Raw genomic sequence first — 23,393 nt, 5'->3', positions numbered from 1 at the left:
ACGGCCTCTTTCCTCAGCGCCCCCTCCCCCCGGGGGGCGGGCCTCTTTCTCTTTAAAGAGCGGACGGTCTCCGCGCAAAGCTAGGCTCTCTAAGGCTCCGGGGGCCGGGGCCGAGCTGCTTGCAGCCAATGGGAGCGGTGGAGCGGCTCGAGCGCGGCTGACGCTACACCAATGGGCGTCCGCGGGGGGCGGGGGCTGCGGAGGAGACACTATTGTTGATGAGGAGAAGCGGCGGCGGCGGCTGCACCACCTCGTTACTGTCGACCGCAGCTTAGTCGCCCCCCGCACCCCGGATTCCGGCTTCGTCACCCCGTCGCGGGGACCTTCCCTTCGGCCTCGAGAATTTTTTCCCTTCAAGCCAACAACGCCCCCCACCCGTCTCGCCCCGTCACCGGGCAGGGTGGACCATGTCCCAACGGGTGAGGCGCAATGGGTCCCCGACGCCAGCCAGCTCCCTCGGGGGCGGTGCGGTCGCCCCAGCCGGGGGAGCCGGGAGCCGCTTGCAGCCCATGAGGGCGACGGTTCCGTTCCAGCTGAAGCAGCAGCAGCAGCAACATGGCAGCCCCACGAGGAGCAGCGGCGGCGGCGGCGGCGGCAACAACAACGGCGGCTGCTGTGGTGGCGCCTCAGGCCCCTCGGGCGGCGGGGCTCCGCGCACAGCCTCGCGCAGTACGAGCCCCACTCGCGGGGGCGGGAGTGCGGCCGCGCGCACCAGCCCCACGGTGGCCACGCAGACGAGCGCGTCCGCGACGTCCACGCGAGGAACCAGCCCCACGCGCGGCGCCACGCCCGGAGCTCGCGGGAGCCCCCCACGGCCGCAGCCCCCTCCGCCGCTGCTGGGCACCGTGTCGTCGCCGTGCTCGTCGCCCACCCACCTGTGGACTGGCGAGGTGAATGCAGCCCCACCCTCAGCCCGCGTCCGGCACCGGAGGAGGTCCCCGGAACAGAGCCGATGCTCCCCGGAGAGGAGGAGCCCGAGCGCCCCCGTTTGCAAAGCAGGTACGTGTTGGGGGCTGTACGGCGAGGGGAAGGCGGCGCCGGGAAGGGGTCCGGGGCGCGCGTTGCTACCGCGCGGGGACTGCGGCGCTGCCGCGGAGCCGGGGTGGCTGGGGGCGGGGCCCGGGTGGCGCGGCCCCGCCTTCCTCGGGCCTGCCCCGCGCCACCCGCAGCTCCCCGCCGGATTCATTCATCCCTCAGCCGGTCCACGCTTGTCCCAGGCGGTGGGGGTGCACCCGCTAACCTAGTGCTTGGTCTGATACGTGTTGATGATAAACCTGGGATCCTGGCCACCGCTGGTTACTGCTTGCCCTCCTTTGATGTCAAGACCAGGAGTGGTTTGTCACTTTTAGTGACATCGTTAATGTTAATATAGCACACGCCTGCAGCTAAGTATTTCTCTTTCACAAAACAGTTCCTGATTTTGGGGACTGAATACGTCAGCATAGCAGATTTGGATCCCTGAAGAGACATGAGGCTGGGAGCTATTAGCATTTCCTAAGACTTGATAAGTGGGTAGCAAGAAGTGAAGTAAATTAAGCAGGATTCCTTCGGAAGGTTTATGAACTTTGAGGGTCTGGGTGAATTTCTAATAGACTGATACACTGTTTAGGGTGTAAAACCATTCACTTTTTTTTTAATCCTTTAACAAGGTTTATTTGTTGTTATTTTAGAGATCTGGAAACTGTTATTTTTCTCTATACCTGAGACCTTTTCTGGGAAAGGTTCTGAACGGCCATTGGAGTCATTCGTAAAGAGTAATTCAATAGAGAAATTAAAACTGTGAAAATGGAAAGAGAAAATTCATCATCTGATTGACTTCCTGTTAGAATCTAGTGAAGAAAGGTATGGGTGGGTTTTAGTTTATGTGTTAATACTGCCAACATATATACTTTTGTCTTTTTTTGTCTGGAGAATTTCGGTTGAAATCTTTCAGGTAGACTGGCTGGAAATTTCAGGGAAGTTAGTATGGTACTTCCTAACCCAATAAAACAGATAAAGTGATTTCAAAGGTTCATGCAGAAATGTAGGGAGGATGAGTTTTTCTTACTATTTATTTTATCAGATATTTTAGACAATGGATACTTTTTGTTGGAGAGAATTGCCTTGAAAAATATCAGTAGTGTTTTATAACGAGAGCAAAAGTGCTGTTTAAAATCTTCTGGCAATGCAGAATGCTTTTTAAAGCTTGTTCAAAGTACTAGAACCTTCCCCCCCTCCCTTTCAAATAATAGCTGTCAGGTACTGAGTGAGCTCTTGCTATATGGTGAGTGATTTACCTACAAGTTCAGATTTTAATTCTCATAGTAGGTTTTAGCGAGGTTAGGTAACAAGTTTTAGAGTTGACATTTGAACTTTGCTGTGTAGTACTCCGAAAACCATATCTTTTACATTTTATCAAGGACGTAGCTTTATGATGTATAACATAGAACCTGGGGAGCTGTTAGCTGTAAGCACACCCAAATTGCATGTGCTTAGTTTTTGTTTTGTTTTTTTTTACAGAGACACAGAGAGTCAGAGAGAGGGATAGATAGGGACAGACAGGAATGGAGAGAGGTGAGAAGCATCAGTCATCAGTTTTTCGTTGCGACACCTTAGTTCATTGATTGCTTTCTCATGTGTGCCCTGACCATGGCGAGTAACCCCTTGCTCAAGCCAGCAACCTTGGGTCCAAACTGGTGAGCTGTGCTCAAACCAGATGAGCCTGCGCTCAAGCTGGCGACCTCCAGGTCTCGAACCTGGGTCTTCCGCATCCCAGACCTATGCTCCATCCACTGCGCCACCGCCTGGTCAGGCGCATGTGCTTAGTTTTTGAAGTAACTCTTAGAGCTATCTAGTGAACATAATTGCTTCAGTTTAATTTCAACTTTCTGGAGCTGGCATCATGTGGCAGGTAGAAGGGAAGGCGAGCTGCTTAAGTGGGCAGTAGTAATGGAGGCAGGAGGCCGTGACCACATTCTGATAATAGAATCTGGCTACCCTTTTACTGTTTGACCCTTGAAGCAGAGCCGCAGTCTGAAGAAAGCTGGGTTAAATAAGTATTAGCAATATGTGGAGAAAAGTGCTCTTTTCTTATCTCTAGAAGAGCAGAAGGGCTCCATTTCCAGGGACCTCAGGCTCCTGGTGTGCCCATCCTTTTTTTTCTTTTTTTTTTTTTTGTGACAGAGAGAGAGAGAGGGACAGATAGGGACAGACAGACAGGAAGGGAGAGAGATGAGAAACATCAGTTCTTTGTTTCGGTTCCTTACTTGTTCATTGATTGATTTCTCATATGTGCCTTGATGGGGGCGGGAGGGGGGGGTGGAGGCGAAGGGGCTACAGCAGACCAAGTGACCCCTTGCTCGAGCCAGCGACCTTGGGTCCAAGCTGGTGAGCTTTGCTCAAACCAGATGAGCCCGCGCTCAAGCTGGCGACCTTGGGGTCTCGAACCTGGGTCCTCGGCGTCCTAGTCTGACGCTCTATCCACTGCGCCACTGCCTGGTCAGGCCTGGTATGTCCGTTCTTCATGTTGCCCAAACCTCCCTTCTAGCTGTCTCATTCCATACAGTCATCATACTGTAAAATTAACCTTTCTCATTCCCCACCTCCCCCAAAACCCAGGAAAATAAAAACTCCTCTAATGCAGCACTCTCAACTAGGTATGAAAAGGGATACTGCCTGTTCCTAAGTTATACTGAAGTGGATGTCTGATAGTTTCCTTTCCAGTTATGTAGTCTTGATGCAGAGTGGGACAAAAATTTTCAAATTTCAACTCTTCATAGCACAAACTAGACTATTAACTTTATTTTCTCTGACAAAAACTGGAAGGAGAGAAAAGAAAAGCCCTTTAGACTAAAGGGAAATTAACACCAGCTTAACAGCCTCAGTGAAAAATGTAGAAGTCTTTACTTTAGAGGAGAACTGTTCACCTTACATAGTTTTGTAAACCTCATATGACTCAAGTTCCAGGGTCTGTCTAGATCAGGCTGCCACTTTCTGGGTATCTGTCAGGTCAACTGGATGCTGTTGCCTTTGTTAGTGATCCTTAGAGAGTTGTCCCTCTTTTGCTACCTACCTGGTTGCTTTATTCCTCCAGGGTTAGAACTAATCATTGGCTCTTCCAGAACTCCCCTTTTCTTGGCTAATACAAGGCAATGATTTTCAACTACTGTGCTGCTAGAGGCACACTGGTGTACTATAAGAATTTTTAAAACATGCAGTACCTAACTCTTCAGTCAGGGTCACTGACCTCTTTTCCCTTGGATTGTCAAATGAAAAAATGGCGATAGCGAACGCAATAGCTGTCCTGTGTGAATGAATCAAAATTATACCCCCCCCCTTTTTTTTGTCAGATTGGCAGAAAATATATATTTTGATGTGCTGCAGAATTTTGATAGTTTATGTGTGCCATGAGATAAAAAAAGGTTGAAAATTGCTCTATAAGGTAATTCAAGCACCCATCCCTGAAAGATATTTTCAGTTACATTCAACATTATTCTGAATTAATTTTCAGATATATAACAAAGTGGTTTGAAAATCATATACTTTACAGAGTGGTCCCCCTTATGCCTCAAGTACCCACCTGGCCCCATTCATGGTTGTCATGAAATTATCGACTATATTCCATATGCTGTCATCTACATCTGTGACTATTCCATAACTAACAATTTGTACTGCTTTACCTTTTTCACCCAGTCCCCAAACCCCTTTCCGTCTGACAGCTGTCAGTCTGTTCTCTGTATTTATAAGTCTGTTTCTTTTTCGTTCATTAGATCTAACATGTAAGTGAAGTCATATGGTATTTGTCTTTCTCTGATTTATTTCACTTAGTGTAATACCCTTTAGGTTTATCCATGCTGTAGCAAAAGGTAAGATTTCTTTTTTACAGCTGAGTACTATTCCATTGTGTAAATGTACCACAGCCTTTTTATGCATTTGGTGGCACTTGAGTTGCTTCCATAGCTTGGCTGTTGTAAATAATGCTGCAATGGGCCCTGGCCAAGTATCTCAGTGGGTTGCATTGTCGTCCCAATGGGCCAGGGTTGCGGGTTTGATCCCTTGTCAGGGCACATATGGAGATCAACCAATGAATGCATAAGTGTGTGAAACAGCAAATTGGATGTTTCTCTCCCCCTCTCCCCCCTTTCTCCCGTCCTTGTCCCCGCTTCCTCTTGCTCTCTAATCAATAAATTAAAAAAAAAATAGTGCTGCAGTTATAAGGCAATTACATTCTTAGTTTTTTGAGGAACCTCCACGCTGTTTTCCTTAGTGTTTGCACCAGTTTGCATTCTCACCAACAGTACACTAGGGTCCCTTTTCTTTACCATTTGTTGTTTATTGTTTTATTGATGGTAGCCATTCTGCTAGGTGTGAAGTGACTTCTCATTGTGGCTTTGATTTGCATTTCTCTGATTAGTGATGTTGAGCATCTTTTCACATTTCTGTTGGCCAGCTGTATGTCTTCCTTGCAGAAATGTCTATTCAAGTCTTCTGCCCATTTTGTAATTGGATTGTTTTTCTAGTGTTAAGTTAGTTGTCTTGAAGTTTTTCTCCTTTTTCTTGGCCTTTTTTTTTTTGTGTGTGTGAGAGATGAATGGGGAGAGAGAGGAAGAGAAGCATCAACTTGTTTGTTGCTCCACTAGTGCATTGACTGCAGCCTTGACCGGGGGATTGGACCAGTGACCTTGGGGTCGAGCTGGCAACTTTGGGCTCAAACCGGTCACTTCAGGATTGCATGGGCAACCCTGTGCTCAAGTTGGTGACCCAGACTCAAGTTGGTGACATTGGTTTTCGAACTGGCACCTAAGCATTCTGGGTCTGCACTCTATCCACTCCACTACTTTCAGTCAGGCAAGTTGTCTAAATTATTTATCAATTTTGGATATTAACACCTTATCAGATGTTTCATTGGTGAAAATTTACATCAAACTAAAAAGTTTTGCACAGCAAAGGAAACCTTCAACAAAACAACCTACTGGCCTGACCAGGCAGTTGCGCAGTGGATAGAGCGTCGGACTGGGATGTGGAGGACCCAGGTTTAAGACCCCAAGGTTGCCAGCTTGAGCACGGGCTCATCAGGTTTGAGCAAGGCTCACCAGCTTGAGCCCAAGGTCACTGGCTTGAGCAAGGGGTCACTCGGTCTGCTGTAGCCCCCTGGTAAAGGCATATATGAGAAATTAATTAATGAACAACTAAGGAGCCGCAACAAAGAATTGATGTTTCTCATCTCTCTCCTTTCCTGTCTGTCTCTCCCTATCTGTCCCTCTTTCTTGCTCTCTCTGTCTCTGACACACACACACACACACACACACACACACACACACACACACACACACACACACACACACACACAAAGACAACCTACTGAATGGAGAAGATAATTTACCAAGATACACCTGACTAATACTTGAGACTTTCCACCTTCAGAGCCTGCTATTTCCATGGCAAAGTAATTTGTCATTAGGAACTGAGATGCTCAGAGATGGTAACTAGGGAACAGTGTTAACTATAGATAAAATGGTGAAAGAAGGAAAGTTTGTTTTTGTGTCTTTCCTCTTTTTACCTGATTCTGTCTTACCTAGTAAAATGTCAAATAGATGTAAATGGAGAGATGGCATAGCATGGAGGTTAGGAGCACAAGTGTTGGGTAGACAGGCTGGGTTTAATACCTGTGTTCTGCTACCTAAAAGCCATGTGATACGGGGAATGAATAACTTTCTGACCCTTTAACTTTCTCATCTGTATAAAAGGTGATGATGATACCTACTTTATATGGTAGTAAGGATTACATGAAGAAAAATTTAAAATATTTTGGACTATATCTCATCATAAAAGTTAGCTATTAGGTATCATTATTTTGCTTCTTGTTTTAGTGGATATAGCCTAAATTGCCAGCCAGTATAAGCTTAGTTTTCATGGTTGTATGAAATTTCAAATTGGAGAGAACGTTGCCTGTGAATATACAGAACTGTTTCTTAAAGTGTGGTTCTGGTTCATTTTTATCAGAATCACTTAGATCCTTGGTAAAATGCAGGTTCCAGGCCCTACTACAGACCTTGCAAGCCGATCTCCAACCCACTGTGATGTTGCTGTACTCTAAATTAAAAAAAAAGTCATTAGATGTACTAAAGAAAAATCTTTTGAAAATCCCTCGTTAGAGAAAATGGCATTAGTACAGTATGTGTAAAAGTCATTTTTGCAGTGTGGCTGATAGCAAGTTGTGTTTTTGCTAATTTTCCCCTTACTTTGGATACATTATGTTATGCATGAATTTGGTTGTTTATTGGGGTTGGGAAAGTGGCAAGAGCAATAAGAGATAGATGTCTCTGGACTAATAATCAAGAGCAAGTAGGGTACCAGAACTTAATATTTGTGACATCTTAGACTTGTACTTTCTAGTACTTTGTGAAGTACACGGCTTTAAGAATTCAGTGTTTCTCTAACATTTAAAGAACTGCTGCTAATTTCACACCTTTAAGGGAATCTGTTTGGTTGTAACATCTATATATTCCAGTGGAAGGTGAGGTAAAGTAGAACCTTACTATCAGTTGTACATTTTGGCTAGCAGAATTTACACTTAATTAAGTTCAATTCTGTAAGCTTTGATTACTTTGTTAGTAACTGTGCAATACAAGGAAATGTGAAAGAAACAGGGAACTCCAGAGACTCCGAAAGCGGTCATATAAGACTGGTACATAGGTATATAATAGGATAAGTACTCGGCTTATAGAGAAATGAATTCTATAGGGAATGGGTATAGAAGTTCTATCAGAAGGGATGGCTTTTGATTTGGGTTGGAAAGAAAGAAACAGAACTTTATACTTGGATGATAGAGATGTGAAGAGATACATATCATATTCAGTTCTATATGTCTTAAAATGTAGAGGATAGGCTGTTGGGGAGAAAAGACGGAGCAATAGAAAAAGAGTAGAAAGATGAGTTTTCACAATGGTCTTGAATAGAATATATTCTGTGGTTAATAGCTCTAGAGCCAGACTGTCAGGGTTCAGATCTTGGCATTACCACTTACTTAGTCGTTTACTTAAGCAAAATGACTTTACCTGTAGAAAGAGGATGCTAATTAGTAGTACTTAACAACAGAGGATTATTAGAAAAATAAAATCCTTGTAATATCTGTGTGGGTACAGGATCTTTCAGTGTTAGCTCTTTTTATATCATATTTATCATCTAATTGTTTAGGTATCAAAATTTTCATTAGTAGTAGTATTTACATTCTTAGAATGCATAGAGTTTATATATATTTAGGATGAGTAGAGTATGAATTTGAAATAGGAGAGTAATTTGCAAAAGTGTTGAACACCTGAGTTTAGATGCAGTGGTAATCTAAAAGGATAAAAGGCAAAAATAAAAGGATAGAGGAAACTGTGATATGGTAACCTGTTGGATATTGAGATTGAGAAAGGAGTTGAGTATAATGGTTTGGATGGTGGCCCTGGTTGCATAGCTCAGTTGGTTAGAGCATTGTCCTGAAGTGAAAGCATTGCTGGTTTGATCCCTAGTCAGGGCACATTACAGGAACAGATTGATGTTCCCATCTCTCTCACCCGCAACCCCCCTACCTCTCTCTAAACATTTTTTATTAAGGGGCAGGGAGTCAGAGTGACAGACTTGCGCCTGTGCCCCGGCCGGGATAAACCCAGCAAGCCCCTACTGGTGGTGCTCTACCCATGTGGGGCCGCTGCTCTGTTGCTTGCAACCAAGCTATTTTGGTTCCTGAGGCGAGGCTATGGAGCCATCCTCAGTGCCCGGGGCCAACATGCTCAGAACCAATCGAGACATGCTGCAGGAGGGTAAGAAAGGAGGAGGGAGGGGTGAAGAAGTAGATGGTCGCTTTTTCTGTTTGTCCTGACTGGAAATCGAACCCAGGACTTCTACACACCAGGCTGATGCTCTGTGACTGAGCCAACTAGCCAGGGCTATCAATAAACATTAAAAAAATAGTTTGGATGGTGGTACATAAGCTACACAGTAGGGAATGCAAATTTAGGGGGAGAAAATGAGATTAGTTCTAGACAAATTTAGTTTGTGCTCTCAGGAAATCTAGATAATTTTCTAGATTATGCAAATACAGTTTTAGAACTTGGGTATAGTTTGAACTCTGGACAAAAATTGGGACTCATTTATTTCATTAAACATTCATTTAACATATACTTTATGCTAGGCGTTTGCATGTGGGCAGTACTTGAAATGACTAATCACTAGGATGGGTTTGATGTTGGGGAGGATAGAACACTGGGAGAAAGCAAGCATTTTAAGTGTAGAAAGAAAAGACTGAAGAAGCCTGAGAATGTGGTAGGAGGATAAATGGTCAAAATAGTGTTGAGAAAGCCAAAAGAGATCAGATTTCAAGGAGGAGATGGTAAAGATTTTCAAATTCTGTGAAAACCCCCGGAATAATTTCCATTTCTCAGGGAACCTTTTCTGAGTACAGATTGATTTCTCTGTGGATCACTTTATTTGGCCAAATTATTATAAGCCTATTCACTTTGTGTATTTTCCTTTCTAATTCTTTCAAGGAAAAATAGTTAATCTTAGTTTACCTTTCTGGAAATTGATCCCTTTTTAAAATAAATTTTAAAACCCATATGGCAGCCTCAATACATTTTGATTAAATAATTGACTTAAGTCTAATACGGTAGTCCCTATCTATCACGAGGGTTAGATTCCAGAACCCCCCGTGATAGGCAAGTATCCGTGAAGTAGCGACCTTATATTTATTTTATTATTTATATATATGTTGACTTTATTTTGATTTAATATTCTTTTAATATGTTTTAATTAATATTTTTTATATTTTCAATTATTGTGTGTGCGTTTTTTTTTTACAGAGACAGATTCAGAGAGAGGGATAGATAGGGATGGACAGACAGGAACGGAGAGAGATGAGAAGCATCAATCATCAGTTTTTCGTTGCGACACCTTAGTTGTTCATTGATTGCTTTCTCATATGTGCCTTGACCATGGGACTACAGCAGACTGAGTAACCCCTTGCTCAAGCCAGGGACCTTGGGTCCAAGCTGGTGAGCTTTGCTCAAACTGGCGAGCTCAGGGTCTCGAACCTGGGTCTTCCGCATCCCAGTCTGACGTTCTATCCACTGCGCCACTGCCTGGTCAGGCTATATTTTCAATTTTTTAGGCTAGAAAATGCTTTAAATTTTATCGCAAAAATAATGAAAATAAAAATATATAAAAATATATACTGTGAAATTTCACGATAGAGCGAAAAATTTGCGATACAAAATTATATATATACAACTTAAAAATCAGTGATACAGTGAGACCTTGAAAAGTGAACCATGATATGGCAAGGGATAACTATGTTTTAACTTTTCTAAAGGTAGGCTCACTAAATTTAACTTAATTAAAGTTAGTAAATTTTCTTTTGCAGTATGAAAATTTATTAACAGGGTTGTATAGTAGAGCTACTAAAACCATAAACCAAGGGAGTGTATGAAAAAATTTAGCCTGAGACACAGTTTTGTATATGTAAGAGTTTGAAAAAATTCTTTGTTGGTAACATGATCTGTCTCAAATACATAGGTCTAACAGAATTATTGTACATATATGTTGATTTTTTTTTTAAGCAAGAGAGAGAGACAGGGACAGACAGGAAGGGGAGATAGATGAGAAGCATCAACTCATAGTTGCAGCACTATAGTTGTTCATTGATTGCTTTCTCATATGTGCATTGACCAGGGGCCTACAGCAGAGCAAGTGACCCTTTGCTCAAGCCAGTGACCTTGGACTCAAGTCCGTGATCTTGGGCTTCAAGCCAGCGACCAGAGGTTCATGTCTATGATCCCACACTCCAGCCAGTGACTTTGTGTTCAAGCTGGTGAGCCTGTGCTCAAGTGGGTGTCCTTGGGGCTTCGAACCTGGGTTCTTCACATCCCACTCCGATGCTTTATCCACTATGCCATTGCCTGGTCAGTGATGTTTATTTCTTTTTGCTATACAAATAGTCATTTATGGGTTTTACTTGAAATGAGCACATCTACATTTTTTTTTTTTTTTTATAGGAACAGAGAGAGAGTCAGATAGAGGGATAGATAGGGACAGACAAACAGGAACAGAGAGAGATGAGAAGCATCAATCATCAGTTTTTTCGTTGCGACACCATAGTTGTTTTATCGATTGCTTTCCCATATGTGTCATGACCACGGGCCTTCAGGAGACCGAGCAACCCCCCACTCGAGCCAGTAAACTTGGGTCGATGCTAGTGAGCTTTTTTTTGCTTAAGCCAGATCAGCCCGCTCCCAAGCCGGCAACCCCGGGGTCTGGAACCTGGGTCCTTCCACATCCCAGTCCGACGCTCTATCCACTGCGCCACCGCCTGGTCAGGCTACATTTTATTTTTAAATGAAGTAAAACACTTCTTTTTTTATTCTTGGTGCTTGTTAAAGATGTTTGTTTATTCATATAAGAAGTTGTAAATGCAGCAGATCATTAACTGCTTTCCTATGAATGAATGGCAAGATACTTTTCATAAAAATGCAGAACTTGTGTTGGGACAGATCAGAATTGAGCTTCATAATCAGACTGCAGCTAAATTACCACTTAAAAATCTGCTTCCAAAACTTGGTTGGAACCTTTTCCTGCTCTTGCCTCCTTTCCTGTCTGTTTTCCTTGCAACTTAGACCTTTTTATTCTTTCAGTTTTATTTATTTATTTCCATGAGTTTTTTCTTGTCCCCCCCCCTTTATTCCTTCAGTATTATTTTAATAGGAAGTCTTTAATAATCTTTCTAATAAAGGCTAGCATGCAGTCATGGTGAAATTACCTATTGTTTATTCCCCAAGAAAATCTACATGACATTAAAAAGAGGTTTTTTTTCTGCTATTTTGGGGAGGGGAAAGAGGGAGTTGGAGGAAGGGAGAGAGACAGAGAATCATCAAATTGTTTAACTTAGTTCCATTTAGACAGTCTCCACTTGTCTAGAAAGCAGTTGCCATTAATGTTATCCTTAAGAATTCTTGGAAAGTCTACTCCTGAAAATTGATTTAGTGTCACAGGAATACTCCTAACCTATTCAGAGATGTGATGTCTTAATTGTATAAGGAAGGTTTAAGGCCCATACTTTCAGACAGTCTCTCTACCAATTATACTTAAAAATAAAAACTGTGTGGCTCATCTAGTACCTCTATTATAATTACTCTGTTCCTCTCCTTGCGTTGGGGGTAGGAAGAACTTCAAGATTTACCTGTATTTCCCCATGTATTATACACCGTTTTTCGAAAAATTTGAGGTAAAAAATCTGGGTGTACCTTATACAGTAGTTGTAGTTTTTTTACTTGCATTTTATGCTTTTTTGCACTTGTTTTTGCGCTATTGTTGTAGATATTTTTACTTGCATTTTCTGCTTTTTTGTGCCTGTCCTCATTGAGCTCATTGTTTCCCATTTGTTATTGGTATATTACCGTAGGTTACATTTTGCCATGTTCTGCCCAGAAATGGCTCAGAAAAGATTTTTGTACAGTGTTGAATTCAAGATAAGTGATCTAGTTTGCAAAAGTGAATGGAAATTGGCCCTGAACATAAGTTTGGCCCTCCTCCAACTGAGAAATCAATCCAAGGCTGTCTATGGGAAGAAGAAACCCTACTGAAAACGCCATGGCAGGTCATGAGAGGCAAGTCAGCAAAATGGCCTGATTTAGAGAGGGAGTTGAAGATATAGATTGAAGAGCAAAGGGCAATTGGAATTCTTGTGTCCACAAAGATGGTTCAGCATGAGGCAAGAAGAATTGCTGATAAAAAAGAAATTACTGATTTCAAAGGAGGACACAATTGGTGCTTCAGGTTCATGAAACGAATGGACTAAGCATGCGTATACACACCAGACTTGCCCAAAAGATGCCTGAAAGCTCTGAGCAGAAGGTCCATTAATTTCATTGTTTTGCCATTCAATGTCAGAAGACACATCAATTTGAATTGGGGCAGATTGCAAATATGGATGAAGTCCCCCTTCAATTTGATGTCCCAAGTAACAGAACTGTTGTTAAAGAAGGGGGTGAAAACTGTAACTGTGAAGACAAGTGGACATGAAAAGAGCCATTATACAGTTGTTCTAGCTTGTGGTGCCAATGGAACCAAGCTGCCCCCTATGCTGATTTTCAAACACAAACACAATGCCAAGAGAGGACATTCCTTGAGTGATTGTCTACATTCATGACAAGGGTAGATTGGATCAGGATGGGATGAAGATCTGGTTTGAGAAAATTTGGAGAACGAGACCAGGTGGGCTCTTACGCAAAGCTGCCCTATTGGTGCTTGATCAGTTTAGGGCACACATAACAAAAAACACAAAGAAGATTGCTGCAGAGCATAAAACAAAACTTGCCGTCATACCTGGAGGCTTGACATCCCAGCTCCAACCACATGAGGTCAGCATTAACAAACCCTTCAAAGCTGCATGAGAGACAAATGAACCAATGGATCAAGTCTGCTGGGACAATTTGACACCAGCAGGAAGAGTGAAGAAACCAACTATAGGAGAAGTTTATACCTGCATGAAAAGATCCTGGGATAAGATCAAGATTGAGACTGTTGTCCAGTCATTTAAGAAGTGTGGCATTTCAAATGCCATAAATGGAACTGAAGACGAGGCACAATATATGAAGACAGTAATTTGTCATCAGACACAGATGAGGACAAGCTAATAATGGATGGGAGTTTTATTGGGGGTTTTTTTTTTGGATGGCAGTTTTGACAGTGATGAGTTGTATGAAGTTTATGATGAATAAAACTTGAGTACAATGACTTTAATACTTTTTTTTTTTCAAATTTCAGGCCCCAAAATTAAGGTGCATATTATACACAGCAGTGTCTTATACATGGAGAAATAGGGTAAATGAGACCTTATAAAATTTTTGTTTGAATAAATGAATGGATGGCTGCCTATTTTAAAAAAATGAGTGTGAAGATCCATGCCCTATCCTTTGCCTTTGTCTGTTTGTTCCCTTCAGTTTGGAGGCCTTGTATAGCACTGAATTTTGCCTCTTTTTTTTTTTTTTTTTTGTATTTTTCTGAAGATGGAAACAGGGAGGCAGTCAGATAGACTCCCACATGCGCCCTACCGGGATCCACTCGGCATGCCCACCAGGGGGCGATGCTGTGCTGCAACCAGAGCCATTCTAGCGCCTAAGGCAGAGGCCACAGAGCCATCCTCAGTGCCCGGGCCAACTTTGCTCCAATGGAGCCTTGGGTGTGGGAGGGGAAGAGAGAGACAGAGAGGAAGGAGAGGGGGAGGGGTGGAGAAGCAGATGGGCGCTTCTCCTGTGTGCCCTGGCTGGGAATCGAACCCGGGACTCCTGCACGCCAGGCCGACGCTCTACCACACTGAGCCAACCGGCCAGGGCCGAATTTTGCCTCTTTTGAGTACTATTATTTTCTTGCTTCACTGACCAAATGCTGAGGTTGCCAGTTGCAAACCCAGAGATTGCTGTCTTGAAGTGGGCTTGCCAGCTTGAGCACAGGATTCTCGACACGATTCCAGAGGTCACTGGATTGAGCCCAAAGGTCACCAGCTTGAAAGCCCAAGGTTGCTGGCTTGCGCAAGAGGTCATTGGCTTGGCTTGCCCTGAAGGTCTGATACCTGGTCAAGGCACGTAGCAGAAACAAGCAATGCAGAACTAAAGTGAAGCAACTATGAGTTCATGCTTCTCCCTCTCTCTCTCTCTCTCAAAAAAAAATGTGAGTTTATGAAGATTATACTGCTAGCTCACTTTTTTTTTTTTTTTTTTAACAGAGAGAGAGAGGGTTAGATAGGTACAGACAGACAGGAATGGAGAGAGATGAGATGCATCAATCATTAGTTTTTCGTTGTGACACCTTAGTTGTTCATTGATTGCTTTCTCATATGTGCTTTGACCTTGGGCCTTCAGCAGACTGAGTAACCCCTTGCTAAAGCCAGCGACCTTGGGTCCAAGCTGGTGAGCTTTGCTCAAACCAGATAAGCCCACGCTCAGGCTGGCAACCTCGGAGTCTCGAACCTGGGTCCTCTACATCCCAGTCCGACGCTCTGTCCACTGTGCCACCGCCTAGTCAAGCTGCTAACTCACTATTGAAGGTAGCATCCTCAATAATTCTTGGAAGTTCTGTTGAAGATCACTGTAATACTGCAAAGTTGCATATTTCTGGTAATGGTGCTGAGATTTTGCTGATCATCTGCATACTCTTGTCTGATACATTTTTTTAAAAATGCTTTGTGTCTTTATTTTACTTTTTTTTTACAGTGACAGAGATAGAGTCAGAGAGAGGGATGGATAGACAAGTATGGAGAGAGATGAGAAGCATCAATCATTAGTTTTTCGTTGCGACACCTTAGTTGCTCATTGATTGCCTTTTTTTTTTTTTTTTTTCATTTTTCCGAAGCTGGAAACGGGGAGGCAGTCAGACAGACTCCCACATGCGCCCAACCAGGATCCACCCGGCATGCCCACCAGGGGGTGATGCTTTGCCCCTCCGGGGAGTCGCTCTGCTGCATCCCGAGCCATTCTAGCGCCTGAGGCAGAGGCCACAGAGCCATCCCCAGCGCCCGGGCCATCCTTGCTCCAATGGAGCCTCGCTGCGGGAGGGGAAGAGAGAGACAGAGAGGAAGGAGAGGGGGAGGGGTGGAGAAGCAGATGGGCGCTTCTCCTGTGTGCCCTGGCCGGGAATCGAACCCGGGACTCCTGCACGCCAGGCCAACGCTCTACCACTGAGCCAACCGGCCAGGGCCGGGACATACATTTTTTAATGAATCTGAATCCTCAAATGGAAGGTGAGAAAGGATAGAATGCTTGGCCACGGCTGGATTGCTCAGTGGATAGAGCGTCATCCCTGCTTGTGGAGGTCGGGTTCCATCCCCAGTCAGAGCACTTAGGAGAACCAAGCAATGAGTGTACAACTGAGTGGAACAGTGAGTTGATGCTTCTCTCTCTCTCTCTGTCTCCCCATCCCCACAACCCACTTCCTTTCTTTCACTTAAATGAAGGGGAAATTTTTATTTTTTTAAAAAAATTTATTTTTTTTAGAGAGGAGAGAGTGTGTGTGAGAGAGAGAAAGAGAGAGAGAAAAGGGGGGAGGAGGCCTGACCTGTGGTGGCGCAGTGGATAAAGCGTCGACCTGGAAATGCTGAGGTCGCCGGTTCGAAACCCTGGGCTGCCTGGTCAAGGCACATATGGGAGTTGGTGCTTCCAGCTCCTCCCCCCTTTCTCTCTCTCTTTCTCTCTCTCTCTCTCTCTGTCTCTCCCTCTCCTCTCTAAAAAATGAATAAATAAATTTAAAAAAATTTAAAATATATATATATTTCCCTACCACTTTAAAAATAGTTTAAAAAAAGGGGGAGGGGGAGCAGGAAGCATCAACTCTCATATATGCCCTGACCAGACAAGTGCAGGGTTTCAAACCGGTGACCTCACTGTTCCCAGGTCGATGCTACAAACACTGCGCCATCACAGGTCAGGCTATGAAGGGAAAATTAAAAAAAAAGAAAATATACTATGCTTTTATACTCTAATGGGCTTGAATACTTTATGAAATCTATGAAACTTGGCTTAATCTTTCTCCTTTTTAGTGGACATTTGTTTCTGTTTTCCCCCTTATAAATTACTTTAGTTAAAATAACTTTGTAAAAGTATGTGTTTGGTGGCTGGTATGAGTGTGCATTTATATTTATCCAGTTTAGGGGAAAAAAACAAGATTGAGAATATTCAGTTAAGTTTTCCTTAACTTAATGCTTTTTAGCATTCCTTTCCAAAAAAGTATTGAATCAATTTACCCTGTCAGTAGGAGTGTATCTACTTGTTACTGTGAAGCCTTGTTAGGATTAGACTTTATGCCAGGGGTCCCCAAACTACGGCCGGGCCCGCGGGCTGCATGCGGCCCCCTGAGGCCATTTATCCAGCCCCCTCCGCACTTCTGGAAGGGGCACCTCATTCATTGGTGGTCAGTGAGAGGAGCACATTGACCATCTCATTAGCCAAAAGCAGGCCCATATTTCCCATTGAAATACTGGTCAGTTTGTTGATTTAAATTTACTTGTTATTTATTTTAAATATTGTATTTGTTCCCATTTTGCTTTTTTTTTACTTTAAAATAAGATATGTGCAGTGTGCATAGGGATTTGTTCATAGTTTTTTTTATAGTCTGGCCCTCCAAGGGTCTGAGGGACAGTGAACTGGCCCCCTGTGTAAAAAGTTTGGGGACCCCTGCTTTATGCCTTTCCTTAGTTTCACCAATTCAGTGAGTGAGACAGTTTTCTCACACACTTGTGAGACATTGTTTTCATTTGTATTTCCTTACATATTTTCTGGGGTCATGAGATGGGCAGAAGTAGGTTTACCATTGTAATAAAAATAAATAATATAAAAATTAATAAACTCTTTCACATACTCACAAGTGTAGATCTTACTTTTGCACATTCCTGTATTTAGTCACCTCATATAGTGATCACATAATACAATTTAATAAAAAGTAATAGCTTTTATTAATAAAGGGTTGAATATTCTTTTTAAATTTTTGTTCATTGTGATGTGAAGTCTTTTAACTCTGTTGACTGAACATTTATTAGTTGGGAATGTAGTTATTTATTTTTTTAAAGATCTTGAATCATCTTTATTTTTTTTTATTTTTTATTTCTTTTACAGAGACAGAGTCAGAGAGAGGGATAGATAAGGACAGACAGACAAGAACGGAGAGATATGAGAAGCATCAATCATAAGTTTTTTGTTGTGACTCCTTAGTTGTTCATTGATTGCTTTCTCATATGTGCCTTGACCGTGGGCCTTCAGCAGACTGAGTAACCGCTTGCTCATGCCAGCGACCTTGGGTCTGAGCTGGTGAGCTTTTTTTTTTTTCTCAAGTCAGATGAGCCCATGCTCAAACTGGCGACCTTGGGGTCTCGAACCTGGGTCCTCTGCATCCCAGCCCGACTCTCTAGCCACTGCGCCACTTGTCAGGCTGTTAACTGTTTTTTAATTGGGCAGGTGTGTGTGGTGTTGTCAGGCTTATTGAGGTACAGTATAAGTTACATACACAAATATTTATCCTTAATGATATACTGTTGTATGAATTTTGACAAAGAACACAGTTGTGTAACCGTAACCATAACCATAACCAAGGTATAAAACGTTGGACTAGGATGCAGAGGACTCAGGTTTGAAACCCCAAAGTCGCTGGCTTGAGCGCAGGCTCATCTGGTTTGAGCAAGGCTTACCAGCTTGTGCCCAAGGTCACTGGCTTGAGCAAGGGGTCACTTGATCTGCTGCCCCTCCTCCTCCCGTCAAGGCACATGAGAAAGCAATCAATGAACAACTAAGGTGCCACAACAAAGAATTGATGCTTCTCATCTCTTTTCCTTGCTGTCTGTCTGTCCCTATCTGTCCCTCTTTCTGTCTCTATCACACAAAAATATATTGTCAAAGAACCAGCTGTTTTTCATTTACATCATTTTTTCTGTTTTATTGATTTCTGCACCTGTTAGGTTTTTTTTTTTTCTGAAGTTGGAAATGGGGAGGCAGACAGACTCCTGCATGCGCCCAACTGGGATCCACCCGGCATGCCCACCAGGGTGTGATACTCTGCCCATCTTGGCAGTCAGAGCCATTCTACGCCTGAGGCAGAGGACACAGAGCCATCCTCAGCACCCGGGCAAACTTTGCTCTAATGGAGCCTTGGGTGTGGGAGGGGAAGAGAGAGAGACAGAGAGGAAGGAGAGGGGGAGGGGTGGAGAAGCAGATGGACACTTCTCCTGTGTGCCCTGGCCGGGAATCCAACCCGGGACTCCTGCACACCAGGCCGACGCTCTGCCATTGAGCCAACTGGACAGGGCCAGGTTTTTTATTATTATTATTTTTGCTGTGCTTGCTTTAGGTTTAATTTGCTCTTTTAGTAGTTCCTCAGATAGAAACTTAAATTATTGATTTGAAACCTTTTTAAAAAAAATTTTTTTTTAATTACAGAGACAGAGAGAGTCAGAGAGAAGGATAGATAGGGACAGACAGACGGGAACGGAGAGAGATGAGAAGCATCAATCATCAGTTTTTCGTTGCGACACCTTAGTTGTTCATTGATTGCTTTCTCATATGTGCCTTGACCGTGGGGCTATAGCAGACCGAGTAACCTCTTGCTGGAGCCAGCAATCTTGGGTCCAAACTAGTGAGCTATTTATTTATTTATTTATTGATTGATTGATTGATTGATTGATTGTATTTTTCTGAAGCTGGAAACGGGGAGGCAGTCAGACAGACTCCCGCATGCGCCCGACCAGGATCCCGACCAGGATCCACCTGGCACACCCACCAGGGGGCGATGCTCTGCCCATCCGGGGCATCGCTCTGTCACTACCAGAGCCACTCTAGCGCCTGGGGCAGAGGCCATGGAGCCATCCCCGGTGCCCGGGCCATCTTTGCTCCAATGGAGCCTTGGCTGCGGGAGAGGAAGAGAGAGACAGGGAGGAAAGAGAGGGGGAGGGGTGAAGGAGCAGATGGGCGCCTCTCCTGTGTGCCCTGGCCGGGAATCGAACTCGGGACTCCTGCACGCCAGGCCGACGCTCTACCACTGAGCCAACCGGCCAGGGCCATGAGCTTTTGCTCAAACCGGATGAGCCCGTGCTCAAGCTGGCGACCTTGGAGTTTCGAACCTGGGTCCTCCACATCCCAGTCCGATGCTCTATTCACTGCGCCACTGCCCGGTCAGGCTTTTCTTCTGTTTTTTATTCTACTCCCTCCTCTTGTCTATCTTGTTTTGGGTTACTTGAATATTTTTTAATAATCTATTTTAATTTATATATTGACTTTTTAAATTATCTCTTTGTGTAGACTTTTTTTTTTTTACAGAGACAGTGCAAGAGTCAGAGAGAGGGATAGATAGGGACAGACAGACGGGAACGGAGAGAGATGAGAAGCATCCATCATCAGTATTTTGTTGTGGCACTTTAATTGTTCATTGATTGCTTTCTCATATGTGCCTTGACCTTGAGGCTGCAGCAGACCGAGTAACCCCTTTGCTCAAGCTGGCAACTTTCGGGTCTCGAACCTGGGTCCTCCACGTCCCATTCTGACTTTATCCACTGTGCCACCACCAGGTCAGGCTGTATAGACTTTTGTTGTTAGTTGCTGTCATTTTCTTACTTGACAGTCTAAGGGAAAGAGGACAGTGCCCTTGACTAATAGTCAGGTATTTCTTAAAAATTCTTGCTGCACACTGGTTGAAAATTGCTATTTAGTAAATCTCAAGATGAACCTTAGCCATTCGTCCTCACTAGGTATAATTTAGGGAGTCTAAGCTAAACTAAATAACCTAAGTTGGGTTATTTAGTTGAAGATGTATGCTGGCTGCTTTTATTTCTGCTAGGTATCAGTTTTCTGATAGTGGTTGGTGAGGAGATAATACATATGTAATGAGCTGGACATCTGGTATGGTGGCTGAACCACAGAAATGAGTAGTGGGTGAGGTTATAGAATAGTAGTAAAGAAGATAGTAGTAGAGTATTGTTAGAAGTAAAATTACTGTCAAATCAGCATACATATACCTGGCTTGTCAAAATAACTAGGTTCTAAAATGTTTTTGAGAAACACCTGTCACATCAATGGGTAGAACTACCCTGTGAAAACTTCAGTTTATATAGACTATAAACATTTATGAAGTATAATTTTAAAAACTTCTGTATTTTTGAATTGATTGGTAACAACACTTCTCTTCTGACATAGGATTATTTTAAAAGAACAGCCACTCTAGCGCCTGGGGCAGAGGCCGAGGAGCCATCCCCAGCGCCCGGGCCATCTTTGCTCCAGTGGAGCCTCGGCTGCGGAAGGGGAAGAGAGAGACAGAGAGGAAGGAGAGGGGGAGGGGTGGAGAAGCAGATGGGCGCTTCTCCTGTGTGCCCTGGCCGGGAATTGAACCCAGGACTTCTGCACGCCAGGCCGACGCTCTACCACTGAGCCAACCGGCCAGGGCCCATTCATTGATTTTTGTCTGTGCCCTGACCAGGTATTGAATCCACAGCCTTGGTATATCAGGTTCATGCACTAACCAACTGAGCTACCCAGCTAGGGCAACCAACATATTCTTTTCAACTGTATATGGAACTTTCACTGAGATAAAAATAAGCATAAAATAAGTCTCAACTTTAAAAGCAGTGAAATCAACCTGATTGGTGGTGGTGCAGTGGATAGAGCGTCTTCGACTTGGTACACTGAGGTCCCAGGTTTGAAACCCTAAGGTCACCTGACCTGTGGTGGCACAGTAGATAAAGAGTTGACCTGGAATGCTGAGGTTGCTGATTCAAAATCGCTGAGGTTACTGATTCAAAATCCTAGGCTTACTGAGTCAAAGCACATAAGGGAAGCAACTACTGCGAGTTGATGCTTCCTACCCACCTTCCCCTAGTCTCTCTTCCCTCTCGTCTCTCTCTAAAATCAAATCTTTTTTTATTTTTTTATTTTTATTTAGTTATTCATTTTAGAGAGGAGAGAGAGTAAGGAGGAGCAGGAAGCATCAACTCCCATATGTGCCTTGACCAGACAAGTGCAGGGTTTTGAACCGGCGACCTCAGCGTTCCAGGTCGATGTTTTATCCACTGCACCACCACAGGTCAGGCAATAAATGTTATTTTTTGTTTTTTTTACAGAGACAGAGAGTCAGAGAAAGGGATAGACAGGGACAGACAGGAACAGAGAGATGAGAAGCATCAGTCATTAGTTTTTCGTTGCATGTTGCAACACCTTAATTGCTCATTGACTGCTTTCTCATATGTGCCTTGACCGCGGGCCTTCAGCAGACCAAGTAACCCCTTGCTCGAGCCAGCTACGTTGGGCTCAAGCTGGTGAGCTTTTGCTCAAACCAGATGAGCCCTCGCTCAAGCTGGCGACCTCGGGGTCTTGCACCTGGGTCTTCGGCATCCCAGTTCGACGCTCTATCCACTGTGCCACTGCCCGGTAAGGCATCAGGCAATAAATCTTAAAAGAAAAGAAACCCTGAGGTCGCTGGCTTGAGCACAGGTTCATCTGGCCTTAATGTGGGGTTGCCGGCTTAAGTATCGAATCATCGACATGATTCCATGGTCTCTGGCTTGAGCCCAAAGGTCTCTGGCTTGGCTAGAGCCCCCTAGTCAAGGCATGTATGAGAAGCAGTCAGTGAACAGCTAAAGTGCTGCAACTATGTGTTGATGCTTCTCATCTCTCTCTCTTCCTGTGTGTGTGTCTCTCACAAAAAAAAAATAATAAATACATACATACACACATATCATACATACATGCAGTGAAATTCTATTATAGACTGTGTTCTCTGAGCACAACAGAATTAAATTAGAAACCAGTAACAAAAAGATATATGGAAAATACCCGAAATATTTGGAAATTGAAAAAACATTTCTAAGTACCCCATGGGTCAGAGAAGAAATCAGAAAGGATATTAGAAAATATTAATAGGTAATGAAAACACAACAGTGTTTTGGGGATATAGCTAAGACATGCTTAGAGGGAAATGTATATAGCTTTGAATATGCTTATGGTAGAAAGGAAGAAAATTCTAAAATTAATTTTCTAAGCCTCTACTTTAAGAAGGTTGTAAAAGAAGAGCTTATTAAACTCAAAGTAGAAGGAAAGAAAGATAACAAAAATCTGTGAATTAGTAAAGTGTTAATATAATAGAAGATATCAGTGAAATCAAAAGTTGGTTTATTGAAAGAATAAATGTAAATGATAAACCATTAGTTATATTGATGAAGGGAAAAAGAATATAAATTACCAATGCCAGGAATGAGGTGATTTCACTGTAGATCTTCCATAAATTAAAACGATAATAAAGGAGCATTATGGACTTTTGCCAGTAAATTCAACAGCTTAGAGGAACTAGACCAGTGGTAGCCAACCTGGTCCCTACCGCCCACTAGTGGGCATTCCAGCTTTCATGGTGGGCAGTAGCGGAGCAACCAAAGTATAAATCAAAAGATAGATTTAACTATAGTAAGTTTTATAAAGATTTATTCTGCCAAACAGTGAAAATCCGACATAAAGTACTTGGTAAGTAATTATTATTATATGCTTTAACTTGCTGTAATTCTGCTTTATAAGTTTTATAAAGTTACTTCCCTACTTTATAAATCACCATTACTGTGGGCCCTGGCCGGTTGGCTCAGTGGTAGAGTGTCGGCCTGGAGTGCAGGAGTCCAGGTTCGATTCCCGGCCAGGGCACACAGGAGAAGCGCCCATCTGCTTCTCCACCCCTCCCCCTCTCCTTCCTCTCTGTCTTTCTCTTCCCCTCCCGCAGCCGAGGCTCCATTGGAGCAAAGATGGCCCAGGCGCTGAGGATGGCTCCGTGGCCTCTGCCTCAAGCACCAGAGTGGCTCTGGTCGCAACAGGGCAATGCCCCAGATGGGCGGAGCATCACCCACTGTGGGCATGCCGGGTGGATCCTGG

The 23,393-nt window shown here is 43.6% G+C and overlaps 1 protein-coding gene across 1 annotated transcript in view; it reads left to right on the top strand.

The window, feature by feature from the left end:
- Positions 1–265: 265 nt before the first annotated feature.
- The window catches only part of FAM117B (family with sequence similarity 117 member B), an 89,256-nt gene continuing 66,128 nt past the window's right edge, over positions 266–23,393 (top strand). The window contains exon 1 of the mRNA XM_066345491.1: positions 266–999. Within this exon, the coding sequence (XP_066201588.1) occupies positions 408–999 (592 nt within the window). The 5' untranslated portion in view covers positions 266–407. The remainder of the gene's footprint in view (positions 1,000–23,393) is intronic.

This window comes from Saccopteryx leptura, chromosome 7 (assembly GCF_036850995.1).
Source record: "Saccopteryx leptura isolate mSacLep1 chromosome 7, mSacLep1_pri_phased_curated, whole genome shotgun sequence".
NCBI classification, from domain to species: Eukaryota; Metazoa; Chordata; class Mammalia; order Chiroptera; family Emballonuridae; genus Saccopteryx; species Saccopteryx leptura.
This window is presented reverse-complemented; position numbering and strand designations above follow the sequence as displayed.